Source organism: Lipotes vexillifer, unplaced genomic scaffold (genome assembly GCF_000442215.2).
Source record: "Lipotes vexillifer unplaced genomic scaffold, Lipotes_vexillifer_v1.1 scaffold564, whole genome shotgun sequence".
Taxonomy (NCBI): Eukaryota; Metazoa; Chordata; class Mammalia; order Artiodactyla; family Lipotidae; genus Lipotes; species Lipotes vexillifer.
In genome coordinates this window covers 1913894-1939641 of record NW_006787829.1, presented here as the reverse complement: position 1 = coordinate 1939641, position 25748 = coordinate 1913894, and the positions used below count along the sequence as shown (strand labels likewise).

The 25748-nt window shown below is 37.7% G+C and overlaps 1 protein-coding gene across 1 annotated transcript in view; it reads right to left on the bottom strand.

The window, feature by feature from the left end:
* The window catches only part of RTTN (rotatin), a 139059-nt gene that overhangs the window by 106036 nt on the left and 7275 nt on the right, over nucleotides 1–25748 (bottom strand). The window contains 6 exon segments of the mRNA XM_007460864.1: nucleotides 5012–5182; nucleotides 16576–16691; nucleotides 18935–19116; nucleotides 21387–21552; nucleotides 24611–24761; nucleotides 25713–25748. The exon segment at nucleotides 25713–25748 is cut by the window's right edge and continues 12 nt beyond it. Coding sequence (XP_007460926.1) covers nucleotides 5012–5182; nucleotides 16576–16691; nucleotides 18935–19116; nucleotides 21387–21552; nucleotides 24611–24761; nucleotides 25713–25748 — 822 coding nt within the window.

Below are 25748 nucleotides of genomic sequence, written 5' to 3'. Positions count from 1 at the left end.
TGCACACAAATCTCCAGAAAAATGCAATAAACCCCTGAGGATATAGCCCAAGGCTTATTAATTACATATTGAATTGAATAACACTAAATCAAGTACAGCTACAGACTGATTCAAACAATAATTAATTTTTATTTGGTTTTGTTTGTGTTTTAGAGGGGAAAGGAGAAATTCAACGTATTTAAAATAGTTCTAGAACACTCACAAAAGACTGACCTTTAATTAGTATAAAATCAAGGGGTCCAAATGAAATAGTGTATGTTTTATAACTTAAATCAATTGATTTAAGACTAAAAAAACCCTTTGCTAGGTTTTGTTTCTTTTAATGATTCTAGCTTTACAATAGGATTTTATGCATCAATTAAGAAAATGAAAAGGCCTGAAAATTCAATGTTCAGAGAAAACCATTTGGCAGGATTTACTACTATGGCTGAAATGCTGCCTTTATTAAAGTAGGTTTGGTCATAATTTTTCCATGGATAACCTATTTTAAGGATAATCATTAACTGCCTGAAAGTCTAAGAACTAAATCTGCTAAACAATGCTTTTTTTTTAGAATTACTGTTGTTGTTTTTTTAATTAATTTATTTATTTTTGGCTGCATTAGGTTTTCTTTGCTGCACATGGGCTTTCTTTAGTTGCATCGAGCAGGGGCTACTCTTCGTTGCGGTGCACAGGCTTCTCATTGTGGTGGCTTCTCTTGTTGCAGAGCATGGGCTCTAGGCACGTGGGTTTCAGTAGTTGTGGCAGGTGGGCTCAGTAGTTGTGGCACACGGACTTAGCTGCTCCCCGGCATGTGGGATCCTCCCAGACCAGGGCTTGAACCCGTGTCCCCTTCATTGGCAGGCGGATTCTTAACCACTGTGCCACCAGGGAAGCCCTAAACAATGCTTTTACATGAAATACAGTTGCCAAATGAATATCAAAAGCTAAAGGAATCAAAATTTTAGGTTACTAAGCATGAAAAAAAACCCAAAAAACCCAACTATTAAGACAGCAGCTATTATAAAGTCGAGAGAAATTTCTCTTATTCTGTAAAGAACTCTCCTAGTGGGGAAAAAAGAGTGAGAAACTAAATTACCTAGTCACCAATTATTTGCTCACTCAGCAAATACTCACTGGGCCCCTACCGTATGCCAGGCACCATTCCAGATCCTAGGGACACAGCAGGAAATAAAACAGAACCTCTGCCCTCACGAAGTTAACACTCCAGTGGAGAAAGCATAGAGTAAACCATACTTGTCCAAGGTGGCTAGGAGTGCTAAGAAAACTTTAAAAACAGGGGATAGGAAAGATGGAGAAAAATAGAGAAGTTACAGGAGGTGGAAGCAGAGGAAGGCCTCTCTGATAAGGTAACATCTAAGCAGAGAACTGGAGAAGTGTATATCTGAGGGAAAAGCACTCACAGAAGAGGGAACAGCAAGTACAGAGGCTCAGACACAGAGTATATTTGACAGCAAGGAGGCCACTGGAGCTAGTGTGCTGAGGGATGGAGTCAGGGGGCAGTGATGCCACATCAGGTAAGGCCTTGGGTCATTATAAGGACTTGTCCTCAGAAGGAGCATTGGAAGGTTTCGAGCAAGCCTCAGGATTGAGTCTGGAGAGAACAGATGGAAAAGAGCAAGGGTGGAAGCTGAGAGACCAAGGAGGAGGTTACTGCAATAATCCAGGTGAGACAGGATGGTGGCTTAAACTCAGGTAGCAGCAGTGGGAGTGTTGAGAAGTGTTCAGGCTCTTGATAGACATTCAAAGGAGAAATAACACATTTTGCTCAGGGATTGGATCTAAGTGTGTGTGAAAGACAGGAATCAAGGATGACTCTAAGGTTTTTTCCTGATCAACAATCAACTAGAATGAAGGTGCCATTTACTGAGCTAGGGAAGAACACATTTGTGCAGGGAAGTAAGGCTTGGGGCATGTTCAGTCAGAGACATCAGCTGTCAAGCGAAGATGTCAAAAAGGATATTGGATATATACATATGAGTTTGTGGTTCAGGTGACACGTGTTGTCTGAAAATATAAGTTTGGGAGGTGTCCACAAATAGATGGCACTTAAAGACCAAAATGGGATGATATCTCATGAGGGCCATGGCCAGTCCTGGGGTTCCACCCCTTTAAGAGGTTAGGAAGATAGAGAGGAATTAGCAAAGGAGACTCAGTGAGTGGGGCTCTGCGCTAAGATAGTAAATCCTAGTGGGTCTAATTCCAAAGGCACTGTGTTTTAGTTTAAAGGAGCTTTCTCTGACTCTAGGCAGAAAAATAAGAATAGCTGATGTGATGATTAAATAAGCACTGGGCAGATGTCTGGCATATCACATTCAATAAGTACTAATTTCCTTTCTTTCCTCTTTTCACCCCGTCATTAAGGAATTCTGACATTTTCACTCTGCATACCTACATCTGAAACTCCTCTCAGCAACTCAAAGCACCAAGGTAAGGTCATACGTTTAATCCTTGCATGGCCAATGGACCCATCAGTTTACACCCCAGACTGAAGATGGTGGTCCTACATATATAAGCATTAGTCAACGTGTCAGTTGGGACTAAAAGTGACGACATTTCAGTGGAAAGCCATTACCAGTATTAGATAGAAAAGAGCCAACATCGTCATCTCGTGCGTGCTGGAGGAGGAGGGGTATAATACTATTTTCTCTAAACCTGCCACTCAGAGCAGCCAGGGCGTTATCCTGGCATGGTCTGTCAGAAGTACGGATTCTAAGGCCCTATCTAGACCTTACAGACCAGAACATGCAAGATTGGTTTTAAAAGATCTCTGGGTGATCTGGGTGCACATTACACTTTGAGAAACGCTGCTCTGAATCAATCAGCTACACCCAATTATTAGATTTTATATACCTCACTAAAAAAGTCAAAATCTTGTGGTATAAATTCTTCCTTACCTTCAGTCTGCTTGGCTGAGAAAGGGTCACAGGGGTTCCTAGGATGCTCTGGGATCTTGTTTCTGGCACAGGGCCAGTATTTTTAGCTCTTATTTCCCAGATGGTTCCCCCATATGAAGTTAACTTCAGTTGTCTTACCAATTTGATTTACCCAACCAGAACACTTTTAATTTTAATTTATAACACTGGTAATAACATTTACCAATGCATCATTTTAACCTATACATGGGTATTCTCCAAATTCATTTAAAATCAGCAATTACCAATTTCAGAAAAGGTCTTCAAGGGCATTTTGTCAAAACATTCAAATTCAGGAAATCTCTACATAGATTCATACTGTATCATTTTCCAACTTCAAAATTACATATTTGGTAAGTGGCAACTCAAACATTTAAAAGCCACTTTTAAGGTAGAAAGTTTCAGAGTCCAAATTCCACTTCAATTTTTGGTGGGCTAGCAACAGGCAGAGGGCAGCATAACCCTGTATTTATATAAACTGAAGGAGAAATTTAACAGCAAAGGAAGAGCATGTTTGTTTAGATCTCATTTTAAAGCTTTTAGTTAATCAATCAAAGCAGTTATAACCATCTATAAGCTGATACCTTAATTACAATCTCTTCAATGATCCCACTTACTGTTCTAATGAAGTTCCAAGCTACATATTTAAAAGAGCTCCCCAAGATTACAGATACTGATTTGCCTTCAAAAACAAAAACAAAAAATAGCTACCTTAAAAAAAGACATGGAGAGTTGGCTTTACATTATTCTAACCCTAAAGTAAGTCAAATAAAATAAATTATTGACTTCTATTTTGATTCCTGCCCAAATAAGCATATAGATGAAAAAAACTCTATAATCAAAAAAGCAATAAATAAACTCTATGGTACAACTGACAAGTAACTTTTCCAAAAATACCTCAACCTATACATAGATTGATCATTTGTAATACTTAGTAACAAGTTATTGTAGCACTACTAATTTTTCAGTTATATAACATTATCATGTAAAGTTGAGACACCTATATTTTAAATGCAATTCCAGTCTTATATGACTGAAATTCTTCAATTTATAATGTTTATGCCTTGGAAAATTATCACTCTTTAACACAGAGTGCTATTCAGAAACATAACAATTAATAAAAAAGTTAAAAATTAAAATTAACAGAAATGTTATTTTCCCTAAAGGAAAATACTATATTTAAATTTTAATGTTCTATTCTTATTTTTCCAGATGACCTGATACTATTTTGCATATATTGCATATGTGTTATTAAAAAATGGAGTTTAGACTACATGCTCTGCAGAATTCTACAGAGCAAAAGCGCAAGTGGCTATAACAAAGGACAACAAAAGGCACAGGAAATGGTTCTTTAGCTGCAGTAATTTTTCCCATACCTTCAGTTAAGCATGATGCCACACCTTTCTTTTTGCAATAAGTACACTACACAACACTTGCATATGAGTCATTTGAGATATTTTTACCACCAACGTTCAAATTCAGAGATATAACCTCCACTTTAAAGTACAGTCAATAAGATGATTTAAAATATTTACACCTATTAAAATCACCTTTAACATACAGTCACATAATGGAATAGTATTTTGCAATAAAAACTAACAAACAACTGCTACAAGCAACAACAAAAATGAATCTAAAAAAAAAAAATCTGAGCAATTACATACTTTATATGTCTATTTATATAAAGCTCAAAAACAGAAAAACCCCTCTATGGTGACAGAAGTCAGAAAGGAGTTTAGCTTGCAGAGGTGGGGAGAGGAGAGGTTAAGTGACGGGAAGCGGCCTTGAAAGGCTGGTCATGTTCTACTTCATGTTTTGTGGGGTGGTCACTTTCTAAATGCAGATATATTCACTTAGTAAAAATGCACTCAACTGTGCACCTTTCTAAACATATTACACCACAGTTTTTAAAAGTTATCTTAAAAAATTAGTATTTTTTTCTATTTGTCAAAACTAATAAAAAATCTTAGCCATTTCTCAATTTCTGCATTTCCAATATAATCTTTGTACACCATGAAATGATCAGAAGGAATTTACAACAGGACAGTGATTGTAATACCCAGTAAACTACAACAAAGCCACGCTACCTGCCTTACCTTTTCAACAGGGAGAAGCGTCTGCAGCAGTCGGACTGCAAACAGCGAAATGCTGACAAAGGCCATCCTATGATGCACCAGCACTGCCTCTGGTTGTTCCAAACTGACGTTGCTTTTATGGTAGCACATGCTGTCTCCAAGGGACCCCAACACCATGAGTAGTTTCTTTTTCTGCAAACATTTAAACACAAAACAGAAGAAAACAATCAATTTTAGGGGCCAATATAGAAATATCAGGGAGAACAATATAAAATGTTATCATTAAATAATATAAATGTATTCCTCTCTATAAGAATAACCAATACATGCTGAGATACTTTTAACGATAGGAGAGAATGATAAGTATACCTAAATTTTTTAAAAAGCTAACAATTTTTAAGTATTTAATTTGATGAATTCTAACTAATAATAAACAAAATACAAAAACTTAATGAACCATTAGTTCCTCCTAGTTTCTAGCGCTTAATTGTTCCAACTTTGAACACTGCATGTAAATCTCTCATCCAATATTTATTGGACTCAGTGTATGCTTAACACAGTGGCAGATATATGGGGGAAAATGCATTAGTTCAAGAGACATGATCCCTGCCCTCAAAGTGATCCCAAAGTTACTAAAGAAATGAAACAGGGGAAGTCAAATAATTAAAAAACAATGAAATATTAAATTGTATAATCTCTGTTCAGGTAATAAGGTTGTTTCAGAGCAAATGTTCCACCATCATAAATTTCTAGATACCTTACTACTTAAATAGAAGTTATATCTTTTAAATTGAAAGGTATGCACAAAACATGAAAACTAAAATACAGTAGACTAACTGGCAAGTCATAACAACATAGACCAAAATATACCCTAGATATGCTGACATAACCCAATAAACCAGCTGCTGAAAGGACAGTATCAGAAAAAGGGTAGAACAAAAAAAGCACTGGAGTTCTCACTCTCAACTTTCCATGGAAAATATATGAAAATTAAAATGAGAAATTACCTGTAAACTAAAGACAAAAACATAATGTATGTCAGAAATTTTTTAATTCAAGGATAAATAAACATGAAATAAAACTAAAAGATATGGGGCCTATAAAAGTTACATAAAGTATCAAAGCCACAATAGATACACTTCACATCCATTAGGATGGACATTATCAAAAATAATAGGAAATAACAAATGTTGACAAGGATGTGGAGAAACTGGAGCACCTGTGCACTGCTGGTGGAAATGTAAAAGGTTCAGCGACTGTGGAAATAGTATGGCAGTTCCTCAAAACATTAAACATAGAATTACCATATGATCCAGCAATGTCACTTCTGAGTATATGGCCAAAAGAATAGAAAGCAGGGATTTCAAACACTTATTTGTACATCAATGTTCACAGCAACATTATTCACAACAGACAAAAGGTAGAAATGTGTCTATCAACATATGAATGGATAAACAATATGCAGTAGATGGTATACATACAATGAAATATTCAGCCTTAAAAGGGAATGACATTTTGACACATGCTACAACAAGATGACTCTTGAAAACATTATGGTAAGTAAAATAAGCCAGATACAAAAAGACAATTACTGTATGATTCCTCTTATATGAGGCACCTAAAATATACAAATTCATAAAGAAAGAAGGTAGAATAGTGGTTATCAGGGACTGGGGGAAGGGGAGAGTGGGGAGTTATTGTTTAGTGGGTGTGGAGTTTCACTCTGAGATGATGAAAAAGTTTTGGAGACAGATAATGGTGACAATTGTACAACAATGTGAATGTGCCTAATGCCACTGAATTATACACTCAAAAAAGAGTTAAATGGTAAATTTTATGTTATGTATATTTTACAAAATTTTTAAAATTATATAAAGGAGTAAACATTTTTTTGTTACTTACATGGATCATTTGAAAAATTTAAAGATAAACACAAATAACATTAAAACTATGATACTTTCCAAATCACTACAGAAGTAAAAGGAAGATAAAATAATCTATAGAGTAAAAAAGAAAAAGGAAACGAAAGACATAGCAAAACTTCTGTATGAAGACCAAGTATAATAACTGTACTAAAAAAGGTTAAATTTCCCTGTAAGTGAAATATGATTTCATAGAGAAGTAAAAATCAAAAATAATCTACACATACAAAAAAGACATTATCTTTGTACATAAAAGGTTAAAAATTAGTGTAGTGAGAAAAATCTCAAATAAACAATCTAACCTTACACCTAAAGGAACTAGAGAAAGAAGTACAAACAAAACCCAAAGTTAGTAGAAGAAATCATAAAGATCAGAGCAGAAATAAATGAAACAGAAACAAAGAAAACAATAGCAAAGATCAATAAAACTAAAAGCTGGTTCTTTGAGAAGATAAACAATATTGATAAACCTTTAGCCAGACTCATCAAGAAAAAGAGGGAGAGGACTCAAATCAATAATATTGGAAATGAAAAAGGAGACGTTACAACAGACACCACAAAAATACAAAGCATCCTAAGAGACTACTACAAGCACCTCTATCCCAATAAAATGGACAACCTAGAAGAAATGGACAAATTCTTAGAAAGGTATAACCTTCCAAGACTGAACCAGAAGAAATAGAAAATATGAACAGACCAATCACAAGTAATGAAATTGAAACTGGGATTAAAAATCTTCCAATAAACAAAAAGTCCAGGACCAGACGGCTTCACAGGTGAATTCTATCAAACATTTAGAGAACAGCTAACACCCATCCTTCTAAAACTCCTCCAAAAAATTGCAGAGGAAGGAATACTCCCAAACTCTTTCTATGAGGCCACCATCGCCCTGATACCCAAACCAGACAAAGATACTACAAAAAAAGAAAATTACAGACCAATAGCACTGATGAATATAGATGCAAAAATCCTCAACAAAATACTAGCAAACAGAATCCAACAACACATTAAAAGGATCATACACCATGATCAAGTGGGATTTATCCCAGGGATGCAAGGATTCTTCAATATATGCAAATCAATCAATGTGATACACCGTATTAACAAATTGAAGAATAAAAACCATATGATCATCTCAATAGATGCAGAAAAAGCTTTTGACAAAAGTCAACACCCAGTTATGATAAAAACTCTCCAGAAAGTGGGCATAGAGGGAGCCTACCTCAACATACTAAAGGCCATATACAACAAACCCACTGCAAACTTTCTCAATGGTGAAAAACTGAAAGCATTTCCTCTAAGATCAGGGACAAGACAAGGATGTCCACTCTCACCACTATTATTCAACATAGTTTTAGAAGTCCTAGCCACAGCAGTCAGAGAAGAAAAAGAAATAAAAGGAATCCAAATTGGAAAAGAAGAAGTAAAGCTGTCACTGTTTGCAGATGACATGATACTATACATAGAGAATCCTAAAGATGCTACCAGAAAACTACTAGAGCTAATCAACGAATTTGGTAAAGTTGCAGGATACAAAATTAATGCACAGAAATCTCTTGCATTCTTATACTAATGATAAAAATTGTGAAAGCGAAATTAAGGAAACAATCCCATTCACCAGTGCAATAAAAAGAATAAAACACCTAGGAATAAACCTATCTAAGGAGGTAAAAGACCTGTACTCAGAGAACTATAAGACACTGATGAAAGAAACCAAAGATGACACAAACAGATGGAGAGATATACCATGTTCTTGGATTGGAAGAATCAACATTGTGAAAATGACTATACTACCAAAAGCAATCTACAAATTCAGTGCAATCCCTATCAAACTACCAATGGCATTTTTCACAGAACTAGAACAAAAAATTTCACAATTTGTATAGAAACACAAAAGATCCCGACTAGCCAAAGCAATCTTGAGAAAGAAAAACAGAGCTGGAGGAATCAGACTCTCTGACTTCAGACTATACTACAAAGCTACAGTAATCAAGAAAATAGGGTACTGGCACAAAAACAGAAATATAGATAAATGGTACAGGATAGAAAGCCCAGAGATAAACCCATGCACCTATGGTCAACTAATCTATGACAAAGGAGGCAAGGATATAAAACGGAGAAAAGAAAGTCTCTTCAACAAGTGGTGCTGGGAAAACTGGACATCTACATGTAAAAGAATGAAATTACAACACTCCCTAACACCATACACAAAAATAAACTCAAAAGGATTAAAAGACCTAAATGTAAGGCCAGACACTAGAAAAGTCTTAGAGGAAAACATAGGAAGAACACTCTGACATAAATCACAGAAAGATCCTTTTTGACCCACCTCCTAGAGTAATGGAAATAAAAAGAAAAATAAACAAACAGGACCTAATGAAACTTAAAAGCTTTTGCAAAGCAAAGGAAACTACGAACAAGACGAAAAGACAACCCTCAGAATGGGAGAAAATATTTGCAAATGAATCAACAGACAAAGGATTAATCTCCAAAATATATAAACAGCTCAAGTAGCTCAATATTAAAAAAACAAACAACCCAATCCAAAAATGGGCAGAAGACCTAAACAGACATTTCTCCAGAGAAGATGTACAGATTGCCAACAAACACATGAAAGGATGCTCAACGTCACTAATTATTAGGGAAATGCAAATCAAAACTACAATGAGGTATCACCTCACACCAGTGAGAATGGGCATCATCAAAAAATCTACAAACAATAAATGCTGGAGAGGGTGTGGAGAAAAGGGAACCCTTTGCACTGTTGGCGGGAATGTAAATTGATACAGCCACTATGGAGAACAGTATGGAGGTCCCTTAAAAAACTAAGTATAGAATGACCATGACCCAGCAATCCCACTACAGGGCATATACCCAGAGAAAATCATAATTCAAAAAGACACATGCACCCCAATGTTCACTGCAGTACTGTTCACAATTGCCAGGACATGGAAGCAACCATCGACAGACGAGTGCATAAAGAAGATGTGGTACATATATACAATGGAATATTACTCAGCCATAAAAAGGAACGAAATTAGGTCATTTGTAGAGATGTGGATGGATCTAGAGAATGTCATACAGAGTGAAGTAAGTCAGAAAGAGAAAAACAAATATCGCATGTTAGCACATATATGTGGAACCTAGAAAAATGGTACAGATGAACCAGTTTGCAGGGCAGAAATAGCGACACAGATGTAGAGAACAAACGTATGGACACCAAGGGGGGAAGTGGCGGGGTCGGGGTGGTGGTGGGATGAACTGGGAGATTGGGATTGACATGTATACACTGATGTGTATAAAACTGATGACTAATAAGGACCTGCTGTATAAAAAAATACATAAAATAAAATTTTAAAAAAACTAATATAGTGAAATATGAACAAAAATGTATGAAATATAAATAATGAATAATTCAGAACAAAAAAAATTAGATAAATTAGGTAATTTTCTATTGATGAAATGCATAATAGAGAGTAAAGACCCAACATGAATGAGTCATTTTGGTCTGAATAACATAAATATGAAGCAAAACCTGAAGTTGGACTGAAAGGTTTTAACTCAGTCTTTTTTACCTTAATTAATAAATTAAACAGATATAAACTCTGAACATTTCAAAGACTACAACTCCTCGAGTTTCCAAGGAACATTGACTAAAACTAGCCATTTACTTAATCGCAAAAAATGGTCAATGTATGTTTAAGACTATGTTCTTTGAGCCCATGGAAATAAAACTAAAAGTTAAAAATTTCAACCAAACATAGGGCCACCCTTACAAAATTAAAATAGAAAGTTTTAATAGCACTTATATTAATAACCACTCGTCTAGAGAAAACAAATTAGAAACACAGTGACAGTCTTATTACATGGACAGGCAACTCTTCACCCAGGGCTTCTCCATTAAAATACTTCTTTACATCTACAAACAACATATCTCTGTTATTCAAGATTAACTTTGACAATTTACAATTTAAATCAATGAACACATTTAAGACCTCAGTATTGCAAGGCTTTTTGTAAAAATCTATTTACTTGTGAAATTGTTTCAAGTAACCTTGCTAATTCTAATGATGAATTGACGTACTTCTCAAAATAGTATAAAAAGGAAGTATTAAATACTGTAAGAATCAGTCTTGCAGCTTTTACTATTTCCAACACTTCTTCCAAGCCAAAAAAAAAAAAAAAAAAAGGGTTTTTTTTGTTTTGTTTTGTTTTTGCAGTATGCGGGCCTCTCACTGTTGTGGCCTCTCCCGTTGCGGAGCACAGGCTCCGGACGCGCAGCGCAGGCTCAGTGGCCATGGCTCACGGGCCCAGCCGCTCCGCAGCATGTGGGATCCTCCCGGACCAGAGCACGAACATGCATCCCCTGCATCGGCAGGCGGACTCTCAACCACTGTGCCACCAGGGAAGCCCAGTGTTTTGTTTTTAATGTTTTAAGAAAAGAAAGGATTTTAAAACAATACTATCTGGTCCACAGTTTTAATTTGCTGGGCTAAAGATATTTAAACAGCTGTAAAGTAGTTGATGCAGGAAAAAAACAAAAGAGCCAGTTTTCAGAGGATAGTCAAAGCTTTTACAAAATTACAGACTTAAAATATCAGATGAACAAAATAGTCTAAATATTCCCAATAAAACAGAATTTATGGTGCAAACACAATATCTCCACTATCTGCACAATATAAAACAGGTTTTGCATTCTGTAAAGCATCTGAAATAAGTGACTCTCCCCCATATGCTCCCAGCCTCACACTCCCCACTCCCCTTCTACAAGGCAGCCAGTTACTGTTCTGCATGCAAGTCTCACCAGGCACTTCTATGTTTAAGAGCAAGCTCATCCTGCCTTCAGAATGACAGCCAAACTATTCAGCAGCACATCAAAAGCCTTCTGTGAGCAGACCCCACCTGAACCCTCCAGCCTCTCTCCCACCACATCCACCTCACATTTTATGCTCTGGTTGCTTGCACTCCTCCCAACAGCCCTACCCTTGACCACCAATCAGCACTATGCATTCCTCCCCATCATTCTCTTCCCCTCCGCCAGACAAAAAGCCCTACCTTTACTTTCTTAGCCAAATCTTATTTGTAATTTAAACTCAGCTCAGCCACGATTTACACAAAGCCCTCCCTGAGATTCTCAGCTGGGAGTGTTTTCAAAGCACCCCTGGCACGTGAGAAGATACTCAACATTACTAGTCAGAGAAATGCAAATCAGAACAACAGTGAGGTATTACCTCACACCTATCAGAATGGCTATCAACAAAAAGACCACTAATACAAATGTTGACAAGGATGTGGAGAAAAGGGATCCCCTGTACACTGTTGGTGGGAATGTAAATCGATGCAGCCGCCATAGAAAAAAGCATGGAGATTCCTCAAAAAACTAAAACGAGAATTACTATATAATCCAACAATTCCACTCCTGGGTTTATATCCAAAAAAAATGAAAACACCAATTCAAAGAGACATGCCCCCCAACATTTAGAGCAGCTCTATTTACAACAGCCAAGATATGGAAACAACCTAATGACCATCAACCGATGAATGGATAAAGAAGATGTGGCACATATGTACACAAACACATACACACATATACATACAATGGAATATTAATCAGCCATAAAAAAGAATGAAATCTTGCCAGTTGTGACAACACAGATGGACCCAGAAAGTATTATGCTAAGTGATATAAGGCAGATAGAGAAAGACAAAAAACATATGATTTCACTTATATTTGGAATCTAAAAAACAAATGAACAAACTTAACAAAACAGAAACAGACTCATAGACACAGAGAACGAACAGGTAGCTGCCAGAGGGGAAGGGAGGGGGGGAATGAGTGAAATAGGTGAGAGAGATTAAGAGGTACAAACTGCAAATTTCAAAATAAATGAGTCATGGGGATGAAATGTACAGCATGGGGAATACAGTCAATTTTTTATCTATCTCCCACAAGAGTGAAAAGAATTGCTGCTTATTCATCTTGCACCCCCAGGGCCCAGGGTCGACTAAAAAATTATCCACAACCTGAAAGTTGAGAGTTATGTTTTATTCAGCGGGAATTTTTAGGACTTCAAGCCCGGGAGGCCACATCTCAAGTAACCCTGAGAGAACTGCTCCGTGGAGGCGAGGTGGGGAGCCAGGATACATGGGAGTTTTGTAACAAAGGGCAGGGAGTCTGAATGTCAAAAGATTACTGTTAATTAATGAAAACCAGATATCTCAAGTTAAGGAATTTAGCGCTTTTCTGTGCACAGGAAGATGCAAGAGTCTGGGCTCACTGAAATCATTGCAGTCTGATGGCTGCTAGATGGCAGGTATTCTTTTCCTTCCTGAGTTTCTTCACAGCTCACCGGCTCACCAGCTCACCATCGGAGGTGGCTGCAATCACTGATGACTGTGACATCCTTTGTTTACTGATACGGCAGGCAGTATTCCGTTTATCACTAGCATATAATAAGCAATCAAAGAATGTTTGGTGAACTAAAACACCTGTCTCTGGACCGGCGGCAGTAGCAGGAAAAGCATATGCTAATTAGAGATCCCACTCAGCCAATTATAAATTCACAATCTGGTTCAATTCCCCTTCTTGAGCCCTTACTGGATACCAAGCCCTTCTCTCTAGAAACTTTCATAATCCTCTCCACTTCACTTGAACTTCAACCAGCAATTCTTCCAACATGCCTGGAAATCTAAGTTACCAGCTCACAGCAGGCCAGATGGGAATCTAGAAGGAATGAGTCATAAAGAAGGAGAAAACACTACTTTTCGTGACACTGAGTGACAGCAGTGACAGAAAGAAGAAAGGCAAAAAACGAACAGAAAAGAGCCCCAAGAGTCTGGGGTTATCTGGCATGAGGAAAAGAGCCTTACTCCCATGAACCTAACTTACCATGTGAATAAGGAAAAAACAAACTTAATTTTATAGGTAGGCAAAAAAAGGATGACATACTTCAGGTCATCCTAACTTTTACAGGTGCTTACCAAAAAATTTTTTTATTTTAACAAAATATAATTTCAGTAAAAATATTTTTTCTTTTATTTATTTCGACTGAAATAAAAATATTCAATTTATGGAGAAAAAATTTCTTTGACTATGCTTACATAAACTGAGTTATGGAATTCCAGACATGAATGCTATTAGCACTATTTGGAAAGATCTAGAGAATTGATTACATATCTACATGCATTTAATTACTGAATTGGTCAACATTTATTACTTCATTCCTTTAATGACACGACAAAAATATGCTTCTGCCTTCTGTGTAAACCTCACGAAAGTAGGGACATTAAGGAATTCTACTTAATTGTCTGCTTCTATTAATATATAGCCCAAAGGGATGAGATTTTTCCTAGGAAGCATTTATTCTTTTAAATAAGTAAGTCAAATATAATTTCCAGCAGTACTCTTTAACATTTCTAACATACCAATTGGCACTTGCACAACAGATTTAACCTTTAAAGTAAAAATAATTCATTGAATCATAAAAGATCAGCAGCCAAAAGTTAAAAATGAATGACTAACTTTTACAGATAAATGTTCTGGCCAAGAAACTTGAGCTATTTTAAGAAGCAACTGATAAAACATTCTTCACACTTCTGAAGTAAAACTCACTTGTTGAAAACCTTCAATATGTGAAAACCTTCTAAAAGTACTATAGAATAATGTGATAACCTTAAGGACGAACGAAAAACTAAGATAAGAACTATTATCCCTATTTTATAAATAAATTGTAGGACTTGAAACAGTATATTACACCTACTATAAAATGTTTCAGTTGTGTTTCTTTTCAAAAGATTTGTGTAGATAAAAAAAATTGGGGGAGGGCTTCCCTGGTAGCACAGGGGTTAAGAATCCGCCTGCCAATGCAGGGGACACGGGTTCAAGCCCTGGTCCGGGAAGATCCCACATGCCGCGGAGCAACTAAGCCCGTGCGCCACAACTACTGAGCCTGTGCTCTAGAGCCCACGAACCACAACTACTGAAGCCCACGTGCCACAACTACTGAAGCCTGCACACCACAGAGCCAGTGCTCTGCAACAAGAGAAGCCACCGCAATGAGAAGCCCACACACTGCAACGAAGAGTAGCCCCCGCTCACCACAACTAGAGAAAGCCCGTGCACAGCAACGAAAACCCAACGCAGCCAAAAATAAATTAATTAATTTTTTAAAATGCACATTACTCATCTCACATTTTTTTAGCAATTATATCTATCAATATGTTTATTGAGTGAATAAATATACACAGTGAAGCGCTCGCAGCCTGTAAAAAAGAATGAAGATCTTCACATATGAACGTGGAATAATCTTCATGCCTACGTTTACATCCATCCATCTATCCAGGATGCATTCTTTTCTCTTCCAGTTTTATTGAGATATAGTTGACATATAGCACTGTATAAGTTTAAAGTGCAGAGCTTAATGATTTGACTTACATACATCATGAAATGATGACCACGTTAAGTTTGGTGAACATCCATCATCTCATATAGAAACAAAATTAGAGAGATAGAAAAAAAGTTTCCTTTCCTTGTGATGAGACCCTCAGGATTCACTCTCTTAGCAACTTTCATATATAACACACAGCAGTTGTGCATTACATCCTAGTACTTACTCATCTTAAAACTGGAAATCTGTACCTTTGATCACCTTCATTCAATTCCCCCTCTCCCCACTTCCCACCTCTGTTAATCACAAATCTGATCTTTTTTTTCTGAGTTCATTTCTTTGCTTGTTTTTGAAGAATAACTGACTTACACAACATAGTGATCCAATATTTCTATACATAATGGTCACAACAATAAGTCTAATTACTATACAGGATTTACTCTTACACTGTAAAAACAAGGTATGAAACTGTATATGATATACCACCTTTTATGTAAGATGTGAGAGGGGGAATAAGAATCTACGTACTTATTTTCTTACATTTGCAAAAACTAAAATAAAAATGGAAAAAATAAACTAGAAAACAGGATGGCAGGGATACACCCGAGTTACATTTTTATGAAGAGAAAACAATTCCCAAAAATGAAAACAAATTGAAACAAAAATCTAACTGTATACTGAATTGGTAACAGAGAAAATAATTCTTTTGAGTGACTTTAAGGCACAGAATTTTGACTTTATATACTTAGTGAGATTTAGTCTAAGTCAAAAAGAACTGCAAGAAAATCCTGAACTTTATTAGTTATTGACCACAGTGATACTAATACTGCTACTGTGAAATTACTTACTTTATGCTGAAGGTTAAAACTAATAAGCAATTATGTTGATGTTGCTAAGAATCTATGAAGGACAATAAAGTCCAAGCAAAGAAATACAAGTTTAAACTCAGAAGTAGCAGTCTGAATTCATGAGTTTTTTTTAAATACAGATTTCCTAGTTCTATTACTGAAGGGAAAGAATGATATCACTGTAACTACAAGCAGCCCTAATGGCCTGTTTTTGGTCTTGATATACATTTCCCCCATTAAAAGTAACCAGAATCTCTGGAGAAATGGCCTATTCCAGACTATGCACAAAATAAGCCTGGGATCTATTGTGTCTAAAACAAAGAAAGTTTTCAAAGACTAATGAGACAATGAAACCAGCTTAAAAGGACCAAGATAAAATAAAATACTAATATTATTACCCACATCCCAAGGAAAACCTTGATTCTCACCATATCTATAGCAAAAAGACTGCTGTCATCCCAGATATCGGCTGAAATCGCTTCACCAATAAGTACCATATCCTCTGCAAGCAATTCCAGAACTCTTATTATCATCTGTCTACTACCTAGGAATACAAATAGGAGAGAGAGAGAAGAAAAATAAAGTTAATTCAAATAAAGCTGAATATCATATTGCTCAATCCTCTGGTTAGCTAATGCCCCCAAATTCCTATTTCTATTTTTATTTTTATTTTTTGATGTTTTTAGAATTGTTTAAAAGAGACGAATAGGGAAGTCACAATATACAATCACCATTAGACTTCTGTTTCAATTATAACACTATTTAACTACAAAAAATCAAATGCGCTCATAAGTGGGAAAGATAGGAAGAGTATAACAATAATCTAACTAAAAGCACTGTGAGATAGATTAAAATAACTTTTCAGATTCAGAGACCATCCATGTTACACGTAATAGGTGACAAAGCACAGGTTTAGTTGAGAAGATGCAGTCTAATAAATTTCCCACTTAGGACTAGAAGGTTTAAGCCTTGTCATGAATTAGTAGTTTCCTACACAGGAGTTGCCTGGGAAACCTACACTCACCTTAAACTCTAAAAACATTTGGAGGAAACTCTGCTGTCAGAGTCACACCCACCTGAGCAATCTCCCTTCTCCACAGAGATAGAATAACAAAGGAATTCCACCACCCATAATTCTAAGTAAGGTGAATGTTCAATCAAGACTTTCCTGTCCCACATACCAAAGGTCAATTTCTAATGAATAAAAGTAAAACAAACTACCAGATCATAAGGGTCTAGATTAATTGTTTCATGAGAACAGCTGGAGCAAATTCTCTTAGAAATCTCTTACGACACTGAACAAATGCAAATTATGCAATAATTTTCCACAAAAGGGCAAGAGAACATTTAGAAAATTTTATGTACCATGATACAGCTCTATAATTATCAATCTGACTTTTTACAGCAAATTAAGAAAAGGTTAAATGCAAAATCATTAAATCTAAAACTGTTCTCCTCAGTACACCATGCAGACAAACATACACTTGATGATGCCAAAGTTCAGATCTTCCTTCATGTCACATTATTAGCACATGAATTAATATGTATTCCTCACTCCTGGAAGCAGAGTTCTTCAGTCAGTGAGAAGTTAAGGTATAGAGTTTTCTTCAGAATAAAAAAACATTGTTACTGTTCCCAATACACACCTACCTCCGGCCTTCTTCCCTATCACTTCCACGCAGGCAAAAAATAGCCATAGGACTTAAAGAACCATCAGCATGGGATAGAGTTTTTACTCAGCCAGTATAAACAAAAAAAAGCAAAACCTGCTTATCTTGTATTTGTATTTTGACAAGTTTATCAACTACTTAAAATGTATATATTTAGAGAATAAAAATCATTATTTATTCCAAATCTTTCTTTACCTTGCAAAATGCATGGACTTTGGTCTCAGAACCATAGTTCAAGCCTCTGTTCTTCACTGTTTTACTTTGGATAAGTTTCTAAAGCACTCTAAACCTCAGCTTCCTCATTGTAAAACAGGGAGAAAAGCAGTAATTACCACTAAGGGATGTATAAAATGGGTTGGTGTGAGGAGTGCATAGAATAATGTGCACAAGACCACATCCGGTAGCGGAGCACAGCAGGTACTCAATGCGTGGTAACTTGTTTGATTACTAGGCTCTGTTGGACACTGGCCATATTGTTATCCTTCTTATCACTCTCCACTAAAATCATGACATCCCAGTGTACACTGCAGTACATCTTTGCAAACGTACGCAGCACATTTGAGAGAAAATGTAACTCCAGAACGTTTGGGTTTTCTGAGTTTTGTTTTGTTTTTTAAGAAAAAGAAATTACTGCAAAGGTACAAATCCAGTGTTGAGTCTGTTACGGTTTTTAACATGTTTCATAGCTCAAGTAAAAACTGAGTAGGAGGCGTGAACAACTGAAAGCAACTCAAAAAATTTCTAAAGAGCAAAAGCCAAAGAGTTTTTTATTCTGGTCTATTCATGCCAATCCATCTTCTCTAACTTACTCCAGTTGCATTGTTTTTTTCAGTGCTTACCTTTAAAATAGCCACACACAAATGGAAGTCTGTGCAATAAATAAAAGGCCAGCAATGGAAGGGGATACTCTATCTGAACAGTGCTCCATGTTTAATTAAGGGATAATAAAGACCTTACTAAGTTCTTAGGAATTTGTACCCCAAAAGATAAGTAAATCCAGATTTTAAAGGTCCTAAGACAGATAGAAAGCAAAAAACGAGAAAAAATAGAGTCCTAGAAAATAGACAAAACAAACACAAAGTATACAAAAGGAACTCTGACTTCAAGGACAACCAACCTGTTCTTAAGAGAGGAACGGCAGACTCCAGGATGGAGACGCAGAGCTGGGGCAGGCTCAGCTGCTGGAACCGCAGCTCTAGCGTGTCCTCAGCCTCCAGCTCCGGCAGGTCCAGGTGCACCATGTCCAAAGGGGAAGGGATGGAGACCCTTGAGTTGACATGAGCGTGACTACTACTTCCACTGTAAAGTAGACAAGGATAGTAATAAACCTTGAATATGGAAACAGCCCACAAACAGATTTACTGCATTGCTGCTGCCTGGCATATTAGGAGACTCATGCCGTGCACAATTATATTGCTCCATGAAACAATTCTGGTCAGATTTACAGAAACCTTACAAATTCATGAGATTAAATTCCATAGAGATGGCTCAAAACTGTAAGTGAAACCAAGAATGCATTTTTATATGTTGCTTTTCAAACTGACGTTCTCCAAACGTGTCAACATTCCTATAGCAGCAATCAACATGAACACTGAAAACCCATCCATTTCTAAAGGAAAGCAAACAGATTCATAGCAAAGTTCTTCTGTAACTTATAAAGGCAAAACTAAATAGTTCGTATGGTTTCCTAGATTTTCTGTGATTTTCACCAAATGTTCTAAGTAAGCCAATGTTAGCAACTGAAGAATGCTAGAAAATGCCAGAAAAACATGATGAGAAATGGATTACTTTATTTAGTACAGTCAACATCATATGATTTTGAAAATGTACCCCAAAATGGAACATCCCTTCTTGGCTTACTTTATAAAAAAAATTTTACCTTGGGTGTAAAGGAGTGGGGTGGGGATAAAAGTGCTATAGAAAGGCTTGAACTTCCCATTTACAAAGCACCTCAAAATGTTGACTTTTGATGTTATCCACAATTGAAGCTGAATCACAGAGATGCACTAACACTATTGAACATGTAAAACTCCCCAATTTTAATACATTTTGTCATTTTTTCAATTCCAATATACCAAGCATCCCAAAATATGGAAATGAGCTGGGCTTCTCTCAAACTCTGAAAGGGCCCAGGAGGACGTTCACTCAGGAGTGAAAATCTACAAGCATGTAGCACACTAGATAAAGCTCAGAGAATGAGGTAAAGAGAAAAACCACACCTGATCGACAGCAGCTATCCCGTAAGGACGAGGAGCACAGGCTCCCGAACCATGTACTGCCCACACCCCCGCCCCGCTGTTCACCAACTGTATAAACTGGGGCTTGGCTCCCAGCCTCTCCAAACCTCAGGCTTTTCTAAAAAATGATGATAATAATAATACCAATTCTATTATAGGACTGTTACGAGGACTACCACAGGAGGCAAAGCACATGAAGCACTTGACGTAACACCAAACACACAGCAAGCCTGAGTCAGTGTTAGCCTGGAGCAGCAGTAGCCATGTCACAAGAAAATAATCAAGCCAAGAGACAAGTGCTGGTCTCACTGAGCGTTTAGCAGAATGACACTAAAGAAAAGACTTAAAAAGAGCTTTTTAAGAGCTTCTCTGGTGGCACAGTGGTTAAGAATCCGCCTGCCAACGCAGGGGAAACAGGTTCCAGCCCTGGTCCAGGAAGATCCCACATGCTGCGGAGCAACGAAGCCCATGCGCCACAACTACTGAGCCTGCGCTCTAGAGCCCGCGAGCCACAACTACTGAAGACCACGCACCTAGAGCCCGTGCTCCAGAACAAGAGAAGCCACTGCGACGAGAAGCCCACACACCACAACAAAAAGTAGCCCCTGCTCGCCGCAACTAGAGAAAGCCCGCACACAGCAATGAAGACCCAATGCAACCACAAATAAATAAAAATAAAATAAATAATTTTTTGAAAAAAAGAGGTTTTAAGATGCTTGGAGCCTAATGAGGTAACACACAAATACCATGCCAATCCCTTTAAGAAAACTAGATATATAAATATCTTTCTTTACACCAACGAATAAAATACCATAACTGTGCACCTTGAAGGGGACTTTGTTTTATAGATTCTCCAATCATTCCCTTTAATAGTAAACACCAATGCATTTAAATTATGATTAAACTTACAAAAATGGGCTTAAAATGTTATCAAAAAGTATATAGCATTTAAAACTATGCTTTTAAACTAGATAACACTCCATTTGTGGCTGCTAAAAACAATTCAGTGGGTCAGAATCACCACTTTTTTGATGAAACAGAAATGCACTGTGTAACACAGAATGAGAGAACAATTTTGTGAACATTTTTTCAGTGGACACACACAGATGCACACACATACATACACAGAGTATATGTCTGTGTACTGAGTACCGAGTTGCAGTATAATACTTGTTTCTTACTAGGGGTCATGGTCAAAAAAGTATCAAAGTCACTGGTTTAACATAAGGCCAATACCTGTGTTAATGTTTCAAAAGAAAAGACAAAAGAGCAAAACAACAGCAAAACAACAAGCTCCCTCTAAAACTGAAACACTGGCTTTCCTACGGTCACCTGGAAGACACGGCATCCCAATCCTGGCCATCTCCTCTGGGTCGCTGGCCTGTGCGTCCCACCACAGAAGGCCGAGGGCTGCTGCTTCCTGGAGAAGGATTCTGGGAATGATGAGTGACTCTTGCTTCATGACAATAAGACAGAGAAGAATTTTGGGAAACTGTATCTGGGGGGAAAAAAAAAGAATAAAATTATTCATTGGTAGAGACAGATTACTGATTATGTAGTTCTTGTCATTCTTCAGGGAAAAAAAATTAACAAAATTAAGATAGTAGAAATGCTTCTATGAGGTAAAAGTAAAAGTCAACCTTTTCTGCAATACTCCCTTAGCACACTTAGGTTCATGTCTAATTGACCTGATTACACGGAACCTTTTAGCCAACACTGTTCACTTACAACATTAGAGACCGAATCATGCACTCTCCCGCTTAAAACCCTCCCAGAGACCCTACCTCAAACCTTGTGCAAAAATTAATTCAAAATGGATTGACAACCTAACTATGAGTTAAAACCGTAAAGCTCTCAGCAGAAAACATAGGGGTGGATCATCATGACCTTGGATTTGGCAATGAATTTTCAGATATGACACCAAAAACAAACAACCAAAGAAAACAGAGATAAATTGGACTTCAACAAAGTTTAAAACTTTCATGCATCAAAGGACATTAACAAGAAAGTAACAACCGGGACTTCCCTGGTGGCCCAGTGGTAAAGAATCTGCCTTATAATGCAGGGGATGCAGGTTCGACCCCTAGTCCAGGAGCTAAGATCCCACATGCCGCAGGGCAACTAAGCCCACACGCCACGACCACTGAGCTCACGCGCCTCAACTAGAGAGCCTGCGTGCCGCAAACTACAGAGCCCACGGGCCCTGGAGCCCACGCACCACTGCTAGAGAGAGAAAATCTGCACGCTACTGCTAGAGGAGAGAAAACCTGCACGCCACAACTAAAGAGAAGCCTGCGCGCCACAACAAAAGATCCCGCATGCCTCAATGAAGATCCCACGTGCCGCGACGAAGACCTGAGGCACCCAAAAATAAATAAAATAAATAAATAATAAATAGATCTTCAAAAAAAAGAGAAAGTAACAACCTACAGAACAGGAGAAAATATCTGCAAATCATATACTTGATAAGGATTTAGTATCCAGGATATATAAATAACTCCCAAAACTCAACAAAAACAAGAAGTCAACCATCCCAATTTAACAACGGGCAAAAAACTTTAATAGACATTTCTCCAAAGATATACGAATGGCCAGTTAACACATGAAAAGTCACTAGAGAGTCACTAGTCATTAGGGAAATGCAAATCAAAATCACAATGAGATACCACCTCACACCTACTAGGAGGATTACAGTTAACAAAAAAGAAAGAAAAAGAAACAAGTTTTGGCAAGGCTGTGGCGAAACTGGAAGCCTCATACGCTGCTAGTGGGAATGTCAAACGGTGCAGCCGCCGTGGGACACGTTTGGCGGTCCCTCAGAAAGCTAAACGTAGAATCAATGTATGTCCCAGAGGTCCTGCTCTGGTATACACCCGAAGAATCGAAAGCAGAGGCTCGAACGGATATGCCAGCGTTCACCGCAGCATCACTCGTAACAGTCAAAAGGTGGGAACAACACCCACGTCCACCAACAGATGAATACATAAATATAATGTGGTGTGTACATACAGTGGAATGTCATTCGGCCGTAAAAATGAAGTTCTGACACGTGCTACAACATAGGTGAACTTTGAAAACATTACGCTAAGTGAGATAAGCCAGATAAATACTGTACAATCCCGTTGTCTAGGGACCTAGACAGAAAATAGATGAGAGATTACCGGGGGGCTGCAGAGGGAAGGGGAAACGGGGAGAGCTGCTTAATGGTTACAGAGCTTCCACTTAGCATGATGACAAAGGTTTGGAAACAGATGATGGTGAGGGTCACACAATACTGGGAATATACTGATCAAATCCTTACAAAGGTCTGCCAGCGCCATTGCACCCTGGCCCCGGGCCACCTCTCTGACCTCACCCCATTCCCCTCTCTGTACCCCCAGCCCGCTTACTATGCTCCACTCACACCAGCCTGATTTTCGTTCCTCAAGCATGTGGCCCTCAGGGCTGAGGCCTCTGACCTTCCTGGAGTACTCTTCCTGCCACTTTTCAGGCGGAGGTTCCTTCTCACCCTTCAGCTTGCCTCCTGTCAGATACCTTCCCTGACCATCCTATCCGAGAAAGCCACAACATCCCCAGTCACATTCTGTCACATCACCCTTCTTATTCCCTTTGAGCACTTCATATCTAAAAACTTGTTTGTTTACTACCTGTCCCAACCTTCTACAATACAAGCTCATAAAGGTGGGGACCTTATCTGTTTTGTTCAGTGTTATACCCCTTAGAGTATCGGTTGGCACAGAGTAGGTGATAAATAAATATTTATTTAATACACGAATAAGTCTTCTGATTTATCCACTATTTTTACCCACATTATAACTCTTTTTCTGATGAAATATGGGGTACTCACAAGCTCTCAAGAATGTTAATGAGGAAACCCCATGCCCCCTGAGGTCTATAATAAAGCTAACATAAAGGATAAATATTCAAGTAGCACAGGATCAGTGAAACTCTCAAAAAAATAGGGCTTAACTATGAAGCATGATGACAAATCACTGTAATTTAATATTCGACTTTCAATATATATTGTATTATATAAGTGCACAGAAATCCTAAATTGTAAATGCTAGTTTGACAAGGCCAGCCTAGTACTCTATTTGGCCATTAGGTGGTGCTTTTTCCCTGAAAAGTCTGGCACTGCTATCACATAATATCTGCCTACATCACAAGTTGCATAAAAATAGTTTTCATAAAATACAAATAGGTATTTTTCAAACCAAACAATTTCTTAACACAATATATAACTTGCTAAAATGCCCAAAGTCCCACATGAATAGCTGCACTCAGAATCCTGGTCCTTAGCTCCCAACAACACTCAGCACACGTGGGAGAAAAACACCTTGCAAATGTCTCTTATCAAAAAAAAAGAGGATGGGATCATGAGTGCTTCTGTCATTCATACAGTTTGTTTTCAAAGATGATAATTTGATTACATTTAGGAATGGGGAATTTATGTTGTGAAAATGTATACACAATAACCCTGACAGTAAATATAACGGGGAGTTCTTGGAAGAATCTACAAATACCACCAGTGACCAAGGAATATACAGACATAATACCTTGTTTACTAGAGAAAAAACTTGGATCTCGGTGAAAGTTAAGTCTGTTTCTTAAATACGTGCACAGCTGCTGCAAGCAGGACACTGACTGCAATGCCAGGCGATGTTTTCCGTCTCCTCCAAAGGCCAGTTTCAACAGAGATAAAAGGCTCTGCAATAAAGAGCTATGAAAATTATCGAGGGAACAAAGTGCTCGACTTTCAAAGAAGGATGTGGAGCTTAAGTGAGGTTAAATGAACAGTCAAAGGAATTAAGATAAGGTGCAAATATTTATAAAACATAAGAAACAGAAACAGGCAAAAATGACTTGGCATAATGCAGGAAGATGGGTCAAAGTAAGATAAAATTTAAATACAACAGTCAGCGTCATATCTGAACTGTTAGTTGAGTACCTATCATGAAGAACACAGGAATTATTCCCCATTCAGGACATTAAGTTACACAGTACTTTTTAAAAACCACAAGAAGCCTCTTACATCTCAAACAGCTAAATCATTTTGCATGTTTTGATAATTTACAGCTTTCCCTCTGCTATCACGCATAGCTGGGACAGTATGAAGTAATAGCTGCCACTCGCTGGCACCCATCTCGGCCCCGTGATTGCAGAGCAAGGGCACCAAGCCTTACCAGGTGCCGTGGATACACCACAATCCCAGCCCGGGATCCCAGTCTCTCTACTATACACGTGTGCAATAAACTGCACTGCAAAGAATCCACCTACATTGCTCACCTCTGCCATATTTCCACAGCATCCAGCACCGTGCCTTAAACACCTAGATACCCAAAGTGATGCAATTCTAACTATTAAGATTGGGCACTGCTGCCCAACCTCAGTTTCCCAGGTCTAGTCTCCCCAAGTGATCCATAAATGGTTAAGTTCAAGGTCGTCAAACTGGACCGCATGTGTCAGATGAGACCACTTCCTACCAGAACAGCCACTGTCTAAGTCAGTTAGAGAGTGAGTGGTCTAAATAACCACATACTTCATTATTTAAATATGGTGGTGCAAACTTCCTCCCCAAGGACTCCTACTTTGCAAAATGTGTTTCATTGCAAAAACTTCCCTGTGTCAAAATCTAAAACTATTACAGAGAAAACGCACCTGAACAATTTTTGGCCTTTGAAGGAAAATCTCAGC